Consider the following 18,458-nt stretch of genomic DNA (forward strand, 5'->3'; position numbering starts at 1 on the left):
GTACACGTAACCTCAAAAAACAGGTTGTAGTGTGTGTGTGTGTGTGTGTGTGTGTGTGTGTGTGTGTGTGTGTGTGTGTGTGTGTGTGTGTGTGTGTGTGTTTTGTAGGATGCGGATACATAATTTACAAGGCTATGGTTATTGTGACGCGGACCGGCAACAGGAGGAGGAGGAGGAGGAGGAGGAGGAGGAGGAGGAGGAGGAGGAGGAGGAGGAGGAGGAGGAGGAGGAGGAGGAGGAGGAGAAGAAGAAGAAGAAGAAGAAGAAGAAGAAGAAGAAGAAGAAGAAGAAGAAGAAGAAGAAGAAGAAGAAGAAGAAGAAGAAGAAGAAGAAGAAGAGAGAGAGAGAGAGAGAGAGAGAGAGAGAGAGAGAGCACGCAAGCATAGTAATAATAACACTTTCCACGTAAGAAAACAAGAAGCGACATTATCATTATGTGTTTTGTGTGTCGCCCAGTGGCCCGGAGCGAGACGAGGGGTGGGGGCACAAACTGAGTGACAGACAGACAACCAAATAGATGGATATATAAATAGATATGTAAGAGGCCGGGAGTGGCAGTGGCAGTGAAAAGAGACAGTTAGATAGATAGACAGATAGATAGATTGATACTTATTTATGACCGTTTATATTTCAGCTGCACATGTAATTTGATCAACAAGTCAAATAAGGGAAATAAACTTAATATATCACTCATTATTTAGCGAATGGTGATGTGATGGAAGTGGTGGTGGTGGTAGTGATAATGGCAGTGGGTGAGGCTGACCGGCGCCACTGCACGACCACTACCAAGGTTTATAGATTTACTCCTCTAGCATTTCTCGACCACCACCCTCACTCACCACCGCCGCTACCATCCTCACTACTGGCCACACAACAAAGAACAGACACCCATAGCAGGAAACATTTATATATTCCTCCCCTAGTATAAACAATGGTAGAAACAGGTCTTGTTTTAGCTAATATATGTATCTTCTCATACTCTCTCTCTCTCTCTCTCTCTCTCTCTCTCTCTCTCTCTCTCTCTCTCTCTCTCTCTCTCTCTCATACTTAAAAACATCACTACTACCACCATTACTACCACCACCACGATATTTTGTTTAGCTACATAAAAAAACATTATATAACCATAGTTTTTAAGCAATACCGCCAACAGACCTTCAGACGCCAAAGCAAAGAGTTTAAACTAAAAGCATATCATTATAATTTCTCAAGGTTGTTATATTGGTTGGTGAATATTGGCCACACTAATAATTGTCGAAGAAAAATTGAATGCAAAATATAAATGAGAGAGAGAGAGAGAGAGAGAGAGAGAGAGAGAGAGAGAGAGAGAGAGAGAGAGAGAGAGAGAGAGAGAGAGAGAACCCACAGAATACCACATAATAAACAAAGGAGTTACTAATATCATACTAATGCAAATAAATCACGGAGTAGCGTAGGTAATTATAATAAGTAGGCTAAGGAGAATGAAGAGAGATCGAGAGAGCTTGTGATTCCACTTAATGAGAGAGAGAGAGAGAGAGAGAGAGAGAGAGAGAGAGAGAGAGAGAGAGAGAGAGAGAGAGACCGTATATATCACGCGGGCACACGACGAGGGTTTACTACATTATAAAACTCCGAATTTTTTAAACACTGCACGCAACCAGACAAAATACTTTCAAAATACTCGAGTTAAAGTTACACGGGTTTTGTAGAATATTTAGACTGTTTTCACGGTTTCAATGACAGATTAACAAGACCTCTACATTATTGAGAGGAGAAACATGATTGAGATCCCGGCTAATAATCTCTGTGGCCTTTGATATCTGTCTTGGTGAGAGAGCAAAGCGTTTCACAATACGGGTTTAAATCCCACCCGGCAACTCATTCACACTCACACACACACACACACACACACGCATCCGCCATCCGTTGCCGCGAGGCGAGGCGAGGCTCCGGGCTGACGCTGGAGGAGGAGGAAAGCAGGGAAAAAAGAGAGAGAGAGAGAGAGAGAGAGAGAGAGAGAGAGAGAGAGAGAGAGAGAGAGAGAGAGGATCTGGTACAGTATACATACAACAACACAAACAAAGAGGAGTAAAAATTAAGATGATAAGCATGAAGGGAAAAGAATTGTGACTCAGGATGCTGCAGTTAATTAGAAATGAGATGAATCTGCCACAACGAGTCTAGCCTCACTCTAAGTAGATTTGTTTGTATGTAAGGTCTTTGGTCACAAATGGAGCAACCTTCCGCACTCACTTTCCAGATAACTAGTTGAAGGAAGATCGAGGAGGAGAGCAGAAAGTGAGTAACAAAAGAAAGATGAAAGGGAGAGAGACAACCGGAGGAGACACGTTCTATGCATCAAAGTAAAGAGCAGCTGTTACCTTGCTATACATGAAGCCAATCCCTAACCATAAGGAAACGGCGAAAGGATATCATTTACTTCAGTGCACCGTTTCATTCACGTCTTTCCTCAGTCTTGCGTTGTCTGAATCTGATCATGTCCGCACTTATTTATTTCAAACGACACTTGTTTGTTTCTCTTATAAAGACTATTTTTCAAAGGACACATAAATGATCAGTAATGTTCAATCAGTGTCGCAGAGTGTTTTCAACCAACACTAAAGTCATACATTCTTGAAAAAAAAAATAACAACGACTTTCATTAGATATAGAGCCTGTTTAAAATCGTAATAAAACGTCAAAATAATCCGTGTTAACCATAACATTCATACACTCGAAAAAAAAGTAAATAAATAACTTACCAACTCACTAAAGACCGTGACAGTACCACTTTAACACAACCCATTAAATCACAGCAAAAGCTCAAATTCCGGCGGAAATTCTTGGTTCCAGTGTTTGGAGACGACCGCCGCGCTGGCCGTCCCTGGGAGAAGCATGCTACGGGCGGGCGACCGCGGTGAGGGGCGCTTCCCTTCCTGCTACGCTATGCTATAGTTAGGTGGGGTCTGGAAACACCGCCACCGTGATCCCCAAAACCAAGGTTGCTTTTGTACTCATAACGGCAACCACTGTGACTGTGATAATGATGATGATAATGATAGTTGTGGTGGTGGTGGTGGTGATGATGGTAACGATGATGAATGACAACGAAGACTACTTTTACTGCTACTAGTGATGTTATTCTGCTGTTGCTGTTGTTACGTGTTACTATAATTATTACTACTACTACTACTACTACTACTACTACTACTACTACCACCACCACCACTACTACTACTACTACTATTAACTACGAAATTCTCAGGACTTCATGACATAACCACTTAGTATAATTGAACAACGGAGGAACACGAAGAGGCGGCGTCACACACACACACACACACACACACACACACACACACACACACACACACACACACACACACACACACACCTATCCCAAGATCGGAAATAATGAGCTCTGAGCTCGTTCCGTAGGGTAACGTCTGGCTGTCTCGTCAGAGACTGCAGCAGATCAAACAGTGAATTACACACGTGTGTGTTGTGGTCTCAGTCCTACCCGAAGATCGGTCTATGAGTTCTGAGCTCGCTCCGTAATGGGGAGACTGGCTGGGTGACCGGTAGGCAACCGTGGTGAATTACACACACACACACACACACACACACACACACACACACACACACACACACACACACTTACTAGTCACCATTTAGTCTTCTCTCAAGTTCATCACAATAATAAAGACAAAACTGACGAGAGAATGGCATTTGGGACATTAAGACATTGGCAGGGAGGAATGGAGGACAGGGTGTCTCGTCCCAAAGGCTGGTTAGGAGTAAGGTGTGACGGCAGGAAAGGACTTAAAAGTGACTATCAGCTGGCACTTAGGTCAGTCATCTGGCTGAAGGAGGCGTGAGTGAGATGGCGATAGGAGAGGTGCGGTTGGTGGGATGCATTGGAGAGAGAGAGAGAGAGAGAGAGAGAGAGAGAGAGAGAGAGAGAGAGAGAGAGTGAAATGAATAAGAGAAAGGATGAAAACAAAGTGAATGAGGACTTGCGAAGAGAAAGGCGAAGAGAAAGATAAGTTAAAGAACAGGAATAGGAGAAGGAGGAGATGAGAGTGTGGAGGAGAGAAGAGTGTGGAGAGTGGAGATCGAGGTGGTTTGACAGGTTACAAGTTCCTCTCCACCAGACCGTGTATGATCCACCCCTGCTACTAGATATCCGATGACACACACACACACACACACACACACACACACACACACAGGAGAGCAGGTTATAGAGAAAGCGCGCGTTAGTAACATTGCCAAGCTTCGTTCGGCGGGGTAAAGTTCAAAGCTGTGTGACTGTTTGTAATTCCTAGCGGGGCACGTTACAGCTGCAGATTTAAATAACTCTCTCTCTCTCTCTCTCTCTCTCTCTCTCTCTCTCTCTCTCTCAAGATTCAAGTGTGTGTGGCGAAGTTCTCTAGAGGTTAAGAAGGCAGAGGTCATCAGATACACTTAGCACACAAGGGCCAATCACCCCCCACCCTCCTCTCTCTCTCTCTCTCTCTCTCTCTCTCTCTCTCTCTCTCTGGTTGTTATCATCGTCTGCTTATATATTTCCTTCTTTCACTTTCTCTTTTACGTGTGGTCGTTTCTTAGTGACCCCCTATCACCAACTCAACAACCATCGCTAAAGTTAGCATACAGAAACAAAACCCTTACCACGTTCGTACCTCTCTCTCTCTCTCTCTCTCTCTCTCTCTCTGCTACGAGACAAATAATATATCATTCTACACATACGTACCATCCCCACGTGCACTGAGCCTACTTTCACCAACCTCAGTCTGTGCCCTCACTTACTACTACGCGGCCTCACTATCACCAATTCCCTGCCAACATTTCTATCTTCCCTTTTACTCGCATCCTTTCCGATACACTTTCTCTGCATACACCAAGGCACAGTACCTATTGCGCCACGTGTGACTCTACTAGCTTCTTGTTACTTCCGCTTTGTTTAGTCTTGAAGGAAACGCGCGTAAGTTGCCCCCACCCGCCCATCACTTCTCCTAATATGACCAGCAGCTCTGTCCACACTCTTAGTCATCTTCTCTATCACCCTCCTCCGTTCCTCTTCATCCATCCCACACGTTACGTCACTAAATTCTCTCAAACGCATCCAGATTCCATTGCTTTCTTACAAGATTCTTTTCATATCTATCCTTACGACAAACAATATATAAATCAATGAACATGAAAAATTCTAAATAAAACTCAAGTCAAGTGCATATTGACGGTAAAACATAACATCCTATATTGCCCATCTCATGTGGAAAGTGATAGCTGCGGTGTGTGTGTGTGTGTGTGTGTGTGTGTGTGTGTGTGTGTGTGTGTGTGTGTGTGTGTGTGTGTGTGTGTGTGTGTGTGTGTGTGTTGCAGCTACGTACATACGACTCTCCCTTTCTATTTTTTTTTTTTTTTTTTTTTTTAATACTCGTTAAAGTCCATTTTGAGACTCTGGGAGAAGGGCATTGCCAGAAGCGACACACCGCCGCTCTCCAGCTGGCGGTGAGTGAGACAAAAATGTGCACGTGCTATAAGCTCTTCTGCCTCCCGCAAGACCGGAGGGTCGAGCGTTGGAAGTTAGGGGGACGGGAGATTTAAAGGGCAGTACAAGCTGCCTTGCGGCGGGTCGAGAGCGGGAGACGATTAGACGAATGTGAAGTGACTGTAAGGTGGTGAAAAATGTAATGATGAGAGATGAGACGTTTATTATGCACGGTACAAATTTAGAGTTGCATTTCAGATACGATTATGATAATGAAGATGACGACAACTATTATTATTATTATTATTATTATTATTATGATGATGATGATGATGATGATGATGATAAGGAAAGCGAAAAGAATAGCACGTGGTTTGCTAACAAGAATAAGGAATGTATGTAGCATAACAACGAAGGAGTGAGTGACTAACAGACAGAAACATTAGGCAACATAGTCTAGCCATCGCGAGTACGTAAAATGACGTGTTCTCGGGAAATTCTAAGATAGGCATGACTAATACAATACGCATTGATTTTACGCTACTACCAGTTCACTTCTTGACCGAGTTGTGTGTGTGTGTGTGTGTGTGTGTGTGTGTGTGTGTGTGTGTGTGTGTGTGTGTGTGTGTGTGTAAATTATTTGTTAGATTTTAATTATACAGTAATCTCGGTGAGTCCCGATGAGAGAGAGAGAGAGAGAGAGAGAGAGAGAGAGAGAGAGAGATTCCTACTGTTAAAACCTTTAGCATGAATTCCTTGCTGATAATAATAATATAATCTGTTCGTGGATGACGGGCAAATGTAAACGACAACAGTAACTACTAATACTAATGCTGTTACTGTTGCCGTGTACTAGAGGCAATGCGGGAGATGCTGCTTCTATTGCTATTAATGAAGCTGCTGCTGCTGCATACCATATAACACTCTCTCTCTCTCTCTCTCTCTCTCTCTCTGGGCAAAGAAGCAGGCAAAACACAAGTCCTACAACACGATGAATGAACTCCAAAGACCTCTGACATGACCGGGCAAACCACGTGAGCCTCCAGCAGCGGAACGAAAAAGACGCGATGACTGCCCAACATTTCCTCTAACGTCCGTACAAAGAAACATTTAGGAAACTTGAAAGCTTTCGATAATTTGTTGTGAGGTTATGATATGTGTGTGTGTGTGTGTGTGTGTGTGTGTGTGTGTGTGTGTGTGTGTGTGTGTGTGTGTGTGTGTGTGCCGGGTTTCCCTCGCGTGTTCCCTAATCAATAAGTCAGACAGAGCAGCAGCCGCCACGCCTCTCTCTCTACCCACGCCCAAGACCCCACGCCCCTTCACTGTATGTCACCTGCCTTCTCATCACACACGTTTAGTCTCTATTTTAAGTCCCCTCCAAACCTGTTTCTTCATTTTTTCACTCTCTTTCTGCCTGTCTTAGGAAGCCGACCTGACTGGATTGAGAGAGACAATTGGTTTATACGTGTTGACAGAAGAATTACTTACCAGCAAGTGTGGCGTATGCAAAGAGTATCCACATACATTCCTTCCTTAAGTCAAAAATACGTAATGTGTTCATTGTACACGTGTTAGGGAGATGGACCAGCGCGCACGTACACTTCCTACTCAGTCTGATTCAACACTGGCGTCACTTCGTAGTTTGGAGAGGGGAAGTGTTGCCAACTTGCCAAATGTGTTCCCCGCTGGATGAGCCGCCAAAACCCGCTAGATTGGATTCTGGAAGCGCTCGACTTTTAAAACCGGCTTTGTACGTACGTACAGGAGACAACGTGTGTGTTTTCTCTTAAGTTCCCTGTGTTTGTTAAGTGATATATATTTTGAGTGTGCAGAAGATAAAATCAAAGCTAACCTTCTCTCTCATGACTCATTCTCACTCGCACTCACAGAAAGATAAATTATGACCTTTACGAAAACTACATCCTTTTATTACCCCCCTTCATTCTCACTTACATAAAACACACAAATTTACGCCAGTATAAAGCGAAAACTTTATCACACACACACACACATACACAACGCGGTAGCTCAGTGGTTAGAGCGCTGGCTTCACAAGCCAGAGGACCGGGATTCGATTCCCCGGCTGGGTGGAGATATTTGGGTGTGTCTCCTTTCACGTGTAGCCCCTGTTCACCTAGCAGTGAGTAGGTACGGGAAGTAAATCGAGGAGTTGTGACCTTGTTGTCCCGGTGTTGTCCCGGTATGTGGTGTGTGCCTGGTCTCAGGCCTATCCGAAGATCGGAAATAATGAGCTCTGAGCTCGTTCCGTAGGGTAACGTCTGGCTGTCTCGTCAGAGACTGCAGCAGATCAAACAGTGAAACACACACACACACACACACACACACACAGCACAAACGAGAAGGCTCGGGTTCGAGTCCGGAGCGCGGCGGGGCAAATGGGTAAGCCTCTTATCTGCCCCTGTTCACCTAGCAGCAAGTAGGTACGGGATATAACTCGAGGGGTTGTGGTCTCGCTGTCCCGGTGTGCGGAGTGTGTTGTGGTCCCAGTCCTACCCGAAAATCGGTCTATGAGCTCTGAGCTCGCCCCGTAATGGTGAAAGATGGTTGGGTGACCAGCAGACAACCGTGGTGAAAAAATTACACACACACACACACACACACACACACACACGCCCACGCACCTTCACTGTATGTCATGTATATATATATATATATATATATATATATATATATATATATATATATATATATATATATATATATATATATATATATATATATATATATATATATATATATATATATATATATATATATATATATATATATATATATATATAAGTTCCTGTAATCTCTCTCTCTCTCTCTCTCTCTCTCTCTCTCTCTCTCTCTCTGAAAAGAAAAAAACACACCTCGTAGTGTAGTGGTTAGCACGCTCGACTCACAATCGAGAGGGCCCGGGTTCGAGTCCCGGGAAGCGGGACTCGAACCCTGTTCACCTAGCAGTACATAGGTACGGGATGTAACTCGAGGACTTGTGTGTGGAGTGTGTTGTGGTCTCAGTCCTAGCCGAAGATTGGTCTGAGCTCAGAGCTCGCTCCGTAATGGGGAAGACCAAAAGACGACCGTGGTGAATGATGAATTACACACACACACACACACACACACACACACACACACACACACACACACACACACACACACACATAAAGAAAACAATCATAAACACACAAAACTTGAATAATTACAAACCATGCACTCCTACCCATCCTTTCTCACTCACACAATATCTTTTTTTTTTTCACTCAAATTATTTTATCTTTTTTTTTATTCTTCTTGCACAAAAGAACCCTCAGAACTTAGATAATTATCCCAAAACAAAAAAAAATCTATATCTTCCTCAATCTTACTTCCACACTTACCTTCTCATTCTCTCTTTCAGCCTATGGTTAGGTTAGGTAGTCTGCTGTGCCACCCCATTCTGCTGTTCTGAAAGTTGACATCCCAGGCCTCAATAGCATCGTAGGCGCATTCACAAACACTGACGGAGAGAATAAACAGATAACTGTGCAGTCAAATAACACAACTATACATTTATGAAACTATTTAAAATTAATTCCTTATAGTTTAAATATCAAAGGATGTAAATAGATTCACAAAAAGGGAAAAAAATGTACTAAAAATATATAAAATAAAGTTAATGGCCCGGCGGTCTCTCCCGACCACGCCGATCACAGCTGATCCATAACAAACGTAAACAAAACCATCAAAGATACCTAAAAAGACATAAAAAGGCATCTACCCATAGGTAGAAACCCTTACAGGACATAACGAGGACACGGCAAGATGTCCTATTACCAGCAAAAAGTGTGTAACAAAATCCTCCAGGAGTATTTCGGTGACATAGTTGCCAAAGTAGGGCAGGTCTTGTTCCAGAGAGGAAGGAACCCGCTAAGAGTGATCTGCGCCAACGCCAGACTCGCCCCCACCAAGGTGAATGTATAGGATTGCTTATGATTAACTAGGATTACATATACTTTAAACTTGGGGACCTGGTGGAAAAGCGAAGCTATCTAGCACTGTGACCTAACCTCATCTCAGCTGGCTGTCTCCACAGGTGTCCCAGGCACTGGCAGTGCTAATACAACACAACCTGGTCGTCTGGGAGGAGTGGAGGAGAGGAATACCTGCCTATACTCTGCTGCATGACAGAGTACTGCTGATTCTCAGGTTCCCCAGGTAATAATACTATTGATGATGATATACATAGTGATAATGTTGATAGTATTAGTGTTAGGTACCTATCACACAACAGCACCGGTTACCTTAATGGGAAAGGCTCGGGTAACAGGAAGAATAAAAAGAAACCCTAAATGATATTCCTAGCACCCTTAAAACCCTTACACCTCCTCAGGTATGTGTATCTTGTGCGAGAACAGTTTGGGGAAGAGGCAGAGATGGTGGTGGATGTGTTGCTGAAGGAGGGACAAGCCACCGCCTCCCATGTTATAGTCACATCTTCCCTCAAGTTGATAGAAGCTGCTGAGAATGGTGAGTGTAATAGCAGCAGTATCATCTTAATTTATTTATGATGTGAGAATGAAATAGACAGAGTGAGTGAAAAGCTATGAGAAAACTATATAGATTGAACAAGAGAGAGAATCTAATACTATAGTAAATATACTTTTTATTGAGCATTTACATGTGGCTCATTTGGTTATTCCCTCGCCCTTCACTCTGCGACATTCAATTCATCTTTCTGTTTGATAGAGTAACTGTTTACTGCTTCAGCATGAATCTGAATTTAGCCATTTCTTTGATAGAAATTAAAAATATCATTCTTGTCTAGTTTCTTTGAAGATAATACCAATGATTTTAATGTACATACCATGACACTTGACAGTTGGTTTTTGATGTAGTCGTTATACAGTCAGGTTGAGACAGGAAACAGAGGCCACTTTCTTTGGTCATCTTTTAAAATAAAGTTTCCCACCTGTACCTGCCTCATGCCCTTCTGTGCTTCACAGTAGCAATAAAGAACTTATTTAAGAAAAGTCTATTAGAGGACCCTAGATTGAAGATAAGGCTATTCTCAGATCATTCTAGTCATAGAGCAGGCATATTTAGTTGAACATTGGAAACCCCTTTATCCAAGGAGGCCTCACCAAACTGTTCAGTACAAAAATTGTTTTTTATAGTACTATATTCACAGCACCCAGGCCAGCCCACCATTACCACCACCAGTGCAATGATCACCACCCACCGCTCCCACACCACAACCCCACAACAACCTCTCCCAACACCACCATGATTAAAGCCACCAATATCCCCACAGCCCCCACCCCAGCCCTAACTTCAGAGAGCTTTGATCAGCGCCACATATCCCAGCGTAACCAACTCCAACGGTTGATAGAGGCCCAGTTTGTGCAGCGCTGTCCTACTCCTCAGAACGCTGACCAAGCTGTGCCTGTGCTCTCAATCAAGGGGGATCTGCTGTACAGGTGAGTGCCAATTATTCTTTTGTTTAATTAAATGTGACATAATAGTAGTAGCAATAATAATAATGGCATTAATACCACCACCACCCCTTCAGCTTCCCCAATGATCTCCTGGACCTTAAGGCTCTGCAGCAAGACATACAGCTTCGAGCCACCAACACCACCACCTCTACCACCACCTCTGCCGCTGCTACCACTCAGCCCAAAGTCACGCACCCTGATGCCAATGTGTTCTGGCGGTTGAATTACGACAGGTTCCATATTGAGTTCAGGTAATTGTAATAGTAATGATAATAATAATAATAATAATGTGGTATCTGTATTTCTGGTTTAATTTTTGTTGTTATTGAGTTCAGGTAATAATACTAAAAATAACAATAATAATGATAATGATGATGATAATAATAATAATAATAATAATAATAATACTTTAATTTTCTTTTCTTTTTCTTCGTTTTTCTTTCCATCTTAATACCCTTTTTTCCATTCTTTGATTTTCTATTTCCTTTTTCTCTTTTTTCCTATTTTTTATTTTTATTCTTGCCACATTTCTTCCCCCTTTTTTCTTTTCCTTCATATTATATTTGCTTTTCTCCACGTCATCCTCCCTTTCCTTCTGCTGTTTTTTTCTACATATTGTCTTTTTTTCTTTTATTCTTTTACTTTCAACATCAACCTACAACAAACACCAAAAAACTTCACAAACTCCGGCTTAACCTAACCTAAACTTCCAACCCCTCAACCACTTCTTGCACTCATACCCACACCCATACTCTCAACCTTCTCAACTCTTGCAGGGACAGTGAGATTTGCAACAGCATATCACGGCGAGTTGACCCTCTTGCTGGCGAGTGTCTGTCAGCAATGCTCAAAATATCCTACTTAAAGAGCGATCCCTGGGATGCATCTCTGAACCCTGTGAGTTTAGCAGAGGTCAGGGAGCAGCTGAAGGACCTAAAGCATCTGGACCAGTACTTAAGGATCCTGGAGGAGGAAACTGGGGGGTGTGTACGAAGGATAGGAGATGCAGGAGGGGGACAGTTTCGTGTTGAGCTTGGTGAGGCTTATAGAAATCTGACACACACACTAATATATCAAATTGTGGAGGAGAGATTGGGTTCGAAAGCAGCTAGAATTTTTCGACTGATCCACAAGAATGGAATGATGGAGCAAGACCAAGTGGCAGACTTAGCAATGATTAGCAAAAAGGATGCAAACTTGATAACATTCCGACTCACACAAGACCATCTAATTCTCATCCATGAAGTTCGGAAAACACTTGCACCATCCCCAGCTAACAAAATAACATACCTCTTCCACATAGACATGGAAGCTGTAGTCCGTATGTGTCTAGACTGGACATACAGAACAATATACAACTTAATGGTGCAGAGAGAGATGACACAGTCTGACAACTCAAGACTGTTAGACAAACGGATGCGTGTAGATTCAATCGTGGAGAACTTGAGGCAGAGTGGAGGCACAGAAGAGCAGGTTAGAGAGGTGGAGGAGATGATGACCCCAGCAGAGGTACAGCAAGTGGAGAAGGTGTCATCAACACAGGATCGTTTGTTTGACGCAGAAATTGGATTAGACGAGACCATTTTTGTGCTGCAGATGTTCTTGTATTACCAGAGGCAACATGATTGATGTGTGTGTGTGTGTGTTTAAGTGATCTTGTGAAAGTATGGAAAGGTTTTTATTGTTATATTTATTTTAGTATTAGGAAAAGTGAATCCAGAGTAACTTAGTAATTGGGGGTATACTTACATATGGTGTTGCCACAGACTATATGCAATGCCAAGTGTAAGAGAAGATGTATGTCATTGTTCCATCATCAAATCAAAAGGCATTAAAAACATTTAATCATATAAAAACATAATTTTGGAATAACTAAGGCAAAGGACTGCAATATGATCAACAGAGGGAAATTGACATATGTCTTTTGACTCTGAACATGACAGCAATGTGGGACAGGAACTATCTGTCAACACACAAAGTGGATTCACTACAATTTTCATAAAAAATAAATATATATAAATAAAAAAAAAAATTATAATAATAATAATGTGAAAGGAAGCCACAATATATATGATTACATTTAATCAACTTGTTTTTTTTCCCAAACTATTAAAACTTCCATTAGAAGTAACATTTAAAAACTATCCACAAACTAAACTTATATTGTGAGCTTTCCTTATTAATTATCATTATTATTAAAATAATTATATAAATGAGTTATGTTGAAATTGCATTGTTAATCTTTGTTTTTCTTAACAATAACAACAATAACAGAAGGGTAAAGAGAGAACAGAGATATTCAAGCAATGAGTGAATAAATACAAACCAAACCTGACCAACAAACACTTTTCTCTTCCTTCACTCCCTTCTCTTTTCTTTAATTCTCCTTAGATACAAGTTTGGCAGCATCCATGGTGCCGGCACCATCATTGGAAATGGATGGGTTATGAGCCTCACTACCTCTTTTTTCCCCCATTTTACTGCCCCTATATTCTCTACAACCTTTCTTGTGTTGGGGTTAGAAAATCAACTTAAATTTGCATCCTTTTGTATTGACCCCTTGTCCAATGTGCAGTCCTATGGTCCATTGCCATATGACTTTTAAGCATGGGGGAAACCGAAAATGAAGATGTTATAAAAAAAAGTTGTGGGGACACTAGGCATGAAAAGAGTACTACTTGGACTGCATTTAAGTGCTATCTAGATTCCTCAACCAACAAACACTGAGCGACCATTAAATCAAAGAAATCTTTCCTTTAATCAATGACAATTGTTTAGCTTTGAGTTCAAAACAAATATCTATGGTGAAAAAAAACAAAAAAAAAAATCTTTCATTTATTTATAAAGTAAATCAATATACATCAGAATAATTCCATTAGAAAAGACTAGCACACCAACAGCTACAGAAGAAATAAGATTTAACATTACTATTCCCTGGTGAGGTTCAGAGCACTGTTAGCTTGTAATGCTAGCATGGGAAGAAAAGAAAAAAAAAAAAAAATAAATAAATAAATAAATAAAAAAAAAAAAAAAAAAAAAAAGACTTCAGTGAGTGTTACTTACATCCCTCCAACACGAAGACCGAAGTATGTCAACTCCTTTGGTTGCCTATGATGAAAATTACTGTTTTTGTTGGTCGTGTGCCGGAACTACCCAAACAGTTTACATTCACTAATTAAACGGAAAATGAACACCATCACAGAGCAATGCACATGCACGCAATGAAAAATAAGTTGATGGTGATATTACTTGTATATTAAAACTCCTGAAGATATTGAGTGTTAAACTGTTTCACAAAATAAAATAAGAAAATATATTTAAATAATTCACTATATATAAATTTCAAAACAATACAAATATTCACAGGTACCTTACACTATGAAATTTTATCGTCCACATTTGCACGAAGAAAATAATTTCACAGGCTGCTGCAGCTCACGCAACTTCCATTGCACATGCACTATTACTGCTCTCTGTCGCTAGAGTTGCCTTCATATCCATTGCATTCTGGGAGGAAGATGTTGCTCCTTCTCCATTTTCTGAAGGAGGAATATTTTCAGGGTCCTTTGCATCATCCCAATCAATCTTAAATTTGGTAACACGAGGTTGAGTTCCTAGAATGTTCCTTTGTAGCTGAAAATAAAGAAATATCTGTGAAAACAAAATCCCCCTGAACATAAATATAATTTTCCATACATCTTCCATACATACAACTAACACAATCTATAATTAACAAATATGCAAATGCATGATGGTAAAATTACTGTTTTCTGCTGCTGTATGACCATATGTCAAAGAGTAGGACTGATGACCTTCCACTCTTCTGACAATAAGTTATAAGTTGACAATTCAATACCACACATATCCTTAGCTACATGAAGAAATGCTGCAGCAACATAAGAGTGCTTTTCCACTGGTCAAATTCCAGCATTGGACTCCTTTTGTGTGGCAACCTTTAAACAAAGCAAGTAACAACTCCCAAAAATAGAAAATAAAGTAAATCACTTTTGCTGTTGAGCCACTGTGCAGAGGCACTGGTATGCTGGGCAACAGACCCTCATATAGTGCTTTTGAGAGAGAGAGAGAGAGAGAGAGAGAGAGAGAGAGAGAGAGAGAGAGAGAGAGAGAGAGAGAGAGAGAGAGAGAGAGAGAGAGAGAGATGCAAATGATAAACAGTGATGGAAACTAACCTTATCAAACTGAGGCGTGTCCGGAGGATTTTCCTGAAGTTCTGGATCTGTGTATGAATTGTTGACATAGTACCCAACACGTACAAATTCTTGACCTTTGTAGCCACACGTGAGGAGAACCACTGTCACTCCTACTGCATCCCCTACAGGGATCTTTGTTTCATCAGGAGGGTCAGCCTACAGAAAGTAATAAAATACATTGTTATATTACATCAACAAAAAAAATTAAGTTTGGAAAAATTTCATGTGCTTTGAAAAAGAACACTAAACATTTACAAGGAATAGAATATGGACTAACACTACTAAGAAGTATTCCAATACAAATTAGATAGAATGAAATATGCAAATCTGGCAATACAAATATGGATGCCTTTAGACCAGGGTGAAGTTTCACATCCAAAGGATTGGTATACTCTAACAATTAAGGAGTTTATCAAGTACAAGTATATTGTATAATTCCTCCACCTCTAAAGCACTTGTAAACTTACCTGAAATACAAACATGTGCTTTCCCTCGGGAACAGGTCCGACATACACAGTGTCCAGTGTCTGGTCATAGTTCTCACTCTCTGCACTCCCTACATAGATGATCTTCCATTCCAGGTCTGTGATACAAAAGAAGCATTAAAATATTTGTCAGTATACAAGTACAGCATTCATCATATAATGAGCTTCAATTCAGCTTGAATTCAGTTCAATTGTGTGGAACACTGGCTATATTGAGACATTAAGCTATTAGAGTCTGTTCCATGAAGGTGGACCACAAATATTGTTGGCTTGGAGAATTTATCCTCAGCAGACAGACTTTCTTAACTTGATCCTTTTTCTGTTTGTGGGGGGTTTATAAAGAGCTGATCTGATTGAGTGGTGGAAGATCATGCATGGTGTTACTGCTTTTGACTTGACTACTCCAATTGTAGATATAAGGGGTCACGACTTCAAGCTTCCTCATATTTGTTGTTCCCTTAAGTGCCGGGACTGCTTCTTCTCAGTTCCTGCCATCAATTTTTGGAATTCTATTCTCCCTTCAGTTGTAAGCTGAGAGACCATGGTGCTTTTAAACGTGCTCTCAAATATTCTCTGAGCCATAAGCTTTAGGACCATTTTCCCTGATCTCATGATTTGAACATCCAAGCCTTCATCTTTATCGACTAAGTTTTATTACTTGTTGATCTTGTTAGTGTGGCACATCAGTTGGGGAGATCTTTCAGTTTTCTATCATTTGATTTACCCAAGCATGACTCATAAGAAACTTTATTCAGGTAGGAACTATTTATTACTTGAGGCTATCCCTAATCTTAATTTTACTGGCAGAAACCAAAATACACCAATATAATTTAATATTAATCTGCATTTGAAGGCCCTACTCAACAGTAACAATTGTATTCCACAGGACCTTGAAAATATATAATTTTCTCAGATGCTTGTGACAAACATTGAGAAAAATAAATGAGAATTACTATCCTGACAAACTATAGCCAGTAACTCAGATTTCTAGATTAATCATGACAGTCATGTCACTGAAAAGAAAGGTCTTCAGTCTTGTCTTTAAAATCCCCAGGTTCATACTATCTTTGACAAAATTGGTAATTCATTGTAGACTTGGAAGATACCGTCTTAAAGCTTTGAATATATTTTCTGTTACAGGGCAATTACTACGTTACATTATTTAGATGCAGCAAATTGTAAGTGGAAAATCTATCTAAATTTTAATGATTTTTTTTCTTCTACCCAGCTATTAGCAATACCAGAGGCCATCAACACAAGTTAGCACATGTTCACACCAGCCTAGACATTAGGAAACCCTTATTTGCGATATGCAATATTAGGCTTTGGAATTCCCTCCCCGAGTCTGTTGTTACACATCCCATTCTTGAGTCACTCAAATCTTCTTTAGCATCTCATCTTGGGAATTTACCTTTTAAATATTATGTTATGAGGTTGTTAATTTACTTAATTACTTATTGTTTCACAAGATGCACTCTCCAACCCTTTCATATTGTTAATTCAAGTTACGGAGTACTTATATTTGTAAAGGCTGGTATGTCAGCAGAGTACGGCTTCTTTGCCCCTTATCCCAGTTAAGGTAAGAACCTTTTGTCTTCTATTTACCTTCCACAGCTTAGGAGATTCAATCCATCCCCTGACATCTCTCATTACTTTTGGTTTATAATGCTTTCCATAAACAAACAAAAAATGTAGGCGTGGCGACTTCTTGCAGCTTCCTTCTTTTTTATGTTCTTGAAAATTTTCATGATTCAATAGAGTAGGAATCTGGATATAATATATCCAGATCTTAAATAGGTAGTATATTATACTACCTATTTAGGAACTGTGTGATACCTTTCCAAATCAGGTATCTTCTTTTGCTGTAATATTCAAACTGACACTATAAATAATTTCAAAACCAATTGCTGATATGTTAACTATATACGGCTTCCTGATTTTGATGAAGGTTAGCGAACTGTGCAGTATAGCTCACCAGGTTAACTTACCAGAGGGTTCCTAATTAAAAAGAATGACATATTACTACTCAAAAACTGTCAAGCTTGCTCACCATTATCACTTTATTTGAAAGAGTTGTGGCAAGCTCGAACATAATAATAATAATAATAACAATAAAAAGAAATTGTTCAAGTCAAAGACCTATCCCTGTACTGAAATAACACAAGCCACCTCCTACAGCGAATATAAGTTTCAAGTTAATTCATATAAGTTTGTCCAATTCATTCTTCATATACATAAAAAATGAAATAAATACAATGAAGGAATAAAAACAAAGATAGAAAAGAAATTTGATTAGTAGACGATATTTTGGGTTTGTTTACGTACCCTCCTGCAGGTCCTCCACACATTCGAATGTAATTTCAAATTGGAAGGGATTAAAGAACGGCGAGGGATTGTCCAGCACCACCACGTTCACAATATGCACTTTGGCCATCCTGCACCTGCAACTAGCCTGTTCCCACGCCTACTACAACAGATTATTGCACACGCACACTTCACCGTGGCGGGGCCCAGTGTGCGGGGAACGGGAGAGCAAGGGGGAAAATGGCGGGAAACGTCACCTGCACTTCAGAGATTCTCATTGGTCCTGCCGCGGCCTATTGGTCTCGCGGTCGGTGATTGGTTGATGTTGGCGGCAAGTTTTAAATTTTGACACAGAAGGTCAACAGCCCCACCCCCAACCCACCTCCCCTCCTACACACACCCTTCAGACTGCACTTGCAAAGTTGCAACCAGAGACCGTTTCCCAGGCAAGCAGTGTGGGCAGTGAGGGATGACTCAAGGACGATTTGCGATGAATGCC

The 18,458-nt window shown here is 40.8% G+C and overlaps 3 protein-coding genes across 3 annotated transcripts in view; 1 reads left to right on the forward strand and 2 right to left on the reverse strand.

The window, feature by feature from the left end:
- The window catches only part of LOC123514952, a 24,486-nt gene extending 17,365 nt beyond the window's left edge, over window positions 1-7,121 (reverse strand). The window contains exon 1 of the mRNA XM_045273230.1: window positions 6,968-7,121. Coding sequence (XP_045129165.1) covers window positions 6,968-7,040 — 73 coding nt within the window. The 5' untranslated portion in view covers window positions 7,041-7,121. The remainder of the gene's footprint in view (window positions 1-6,967) is intronic.
- Window positions 7,122-9,154: 2,033 nt separating this feature from the next.
- Window positions 9,155-14,000, forward strand: LOC123514953 (DNA-directed RNA polymerase III subunit RPC3-like). Its single transcript, XM_045273231.1, has 6 exons — window positions 9,155-9,433; window positions 9,558-9,679; window positions 9,855-9,991; window positions 10,776-10,941; window positions 11,034-11,210; window positions 11,736-14,000. Exons 1-6 carry the CDS (start codon window positions 9,287-9,289, stop codon window positions 12,586-12,588), a joined length of 1,602 nt encoding a protein of 533 aa, XP_045129166.1. The 5' UTR covers window positions 9,155-9,286; the 3' UTR covers window positions 12,589-14,000.
- LOC123514954 (histone chaperone asf1-like) lies at window positions 13,782-18,197 on the reverse strand. The gene is made up of 4 exons (XM_045273232.1): window positions 17,981-18,197; window positions 15,638-15,753; window positions 15,150-15,326; window positions 13,782-14,592 (listed from the first exon to the last, which is right to left on the reverse strand). The coding sequence occupies exons 1-4, from the start codon at window positions 18,087-18,089 to the stop codon at window positions 14,395-14,397; spliced, it is 600 nt and encodes a 199-aa protein (XP_045129167.1). The 5' UTR covers window positions 18,090-18,197; the 3' UTR covers window positions 13,782-14,394.
- Window positions 18,198-18,458: the final 261 nt, after the last annotated feature.

The sequence above is a fragment of the Portunus trituberculatus genome, chromosome 38, assembly GCF_017591435.1.
Source record: "Portunus trituberculatus isolate SZX2019 chromosome 38, ASM1759143v1, whole genome shotgun sequence".
Classification (NCBI taxonomy): domain Eukaryota; kingdom Metazoa; phylum Arthropoda; class Malacostraca; order Decapoda; family Portunidae; genus Portunus; species Portunus trituberculatus.

Bases quoted from the DNA above. Each gene is read 5' to 3' on its own strand.
- LOC123514953 (XM_045273231.1), top strand. From the start codon at position 9,287: ATGTCCTATTACCAGCAAAAAGTGTGTAACAAAATCCTCCAGGAGTAT. The intron at 9,434-9,557 runs GTGAATGTATAG...CTGTCTCCACAG, and splicing joins CCAGACTCGCCCCCACCAAG to GTGTCCCAGGCACTGGCAGT. The intron at 11,211-11,735 runs GTAATTGTAATA...CAACTCTTGCAG, and splicing joins AGGTTCCATATTGAGTTCAG to GGACAGTGAGATTTGCAACA.
- LOC123514954 (XM_045273232.1), bottom strand. From the start codon at position 18,089: ATGGCCAAAGTGCATATTGTGAACGTGGTGGTGCTGGACAATCCCTCG. The intron at 15,754-17,980 runs GTACGTAAACAA...TTTGTATCACAG, and splicing joins TGTGGAGGACCTGCAGGAGG to ACCTGGAATGGAAGATCATC. The intron at 15,327-15,637 runs GTAAGTTTACAA...TACTTTCTGTAG, and splicing joins AGCACATGTTTGTATTTCAG to GCTGACCCTCCTGATGAAAC.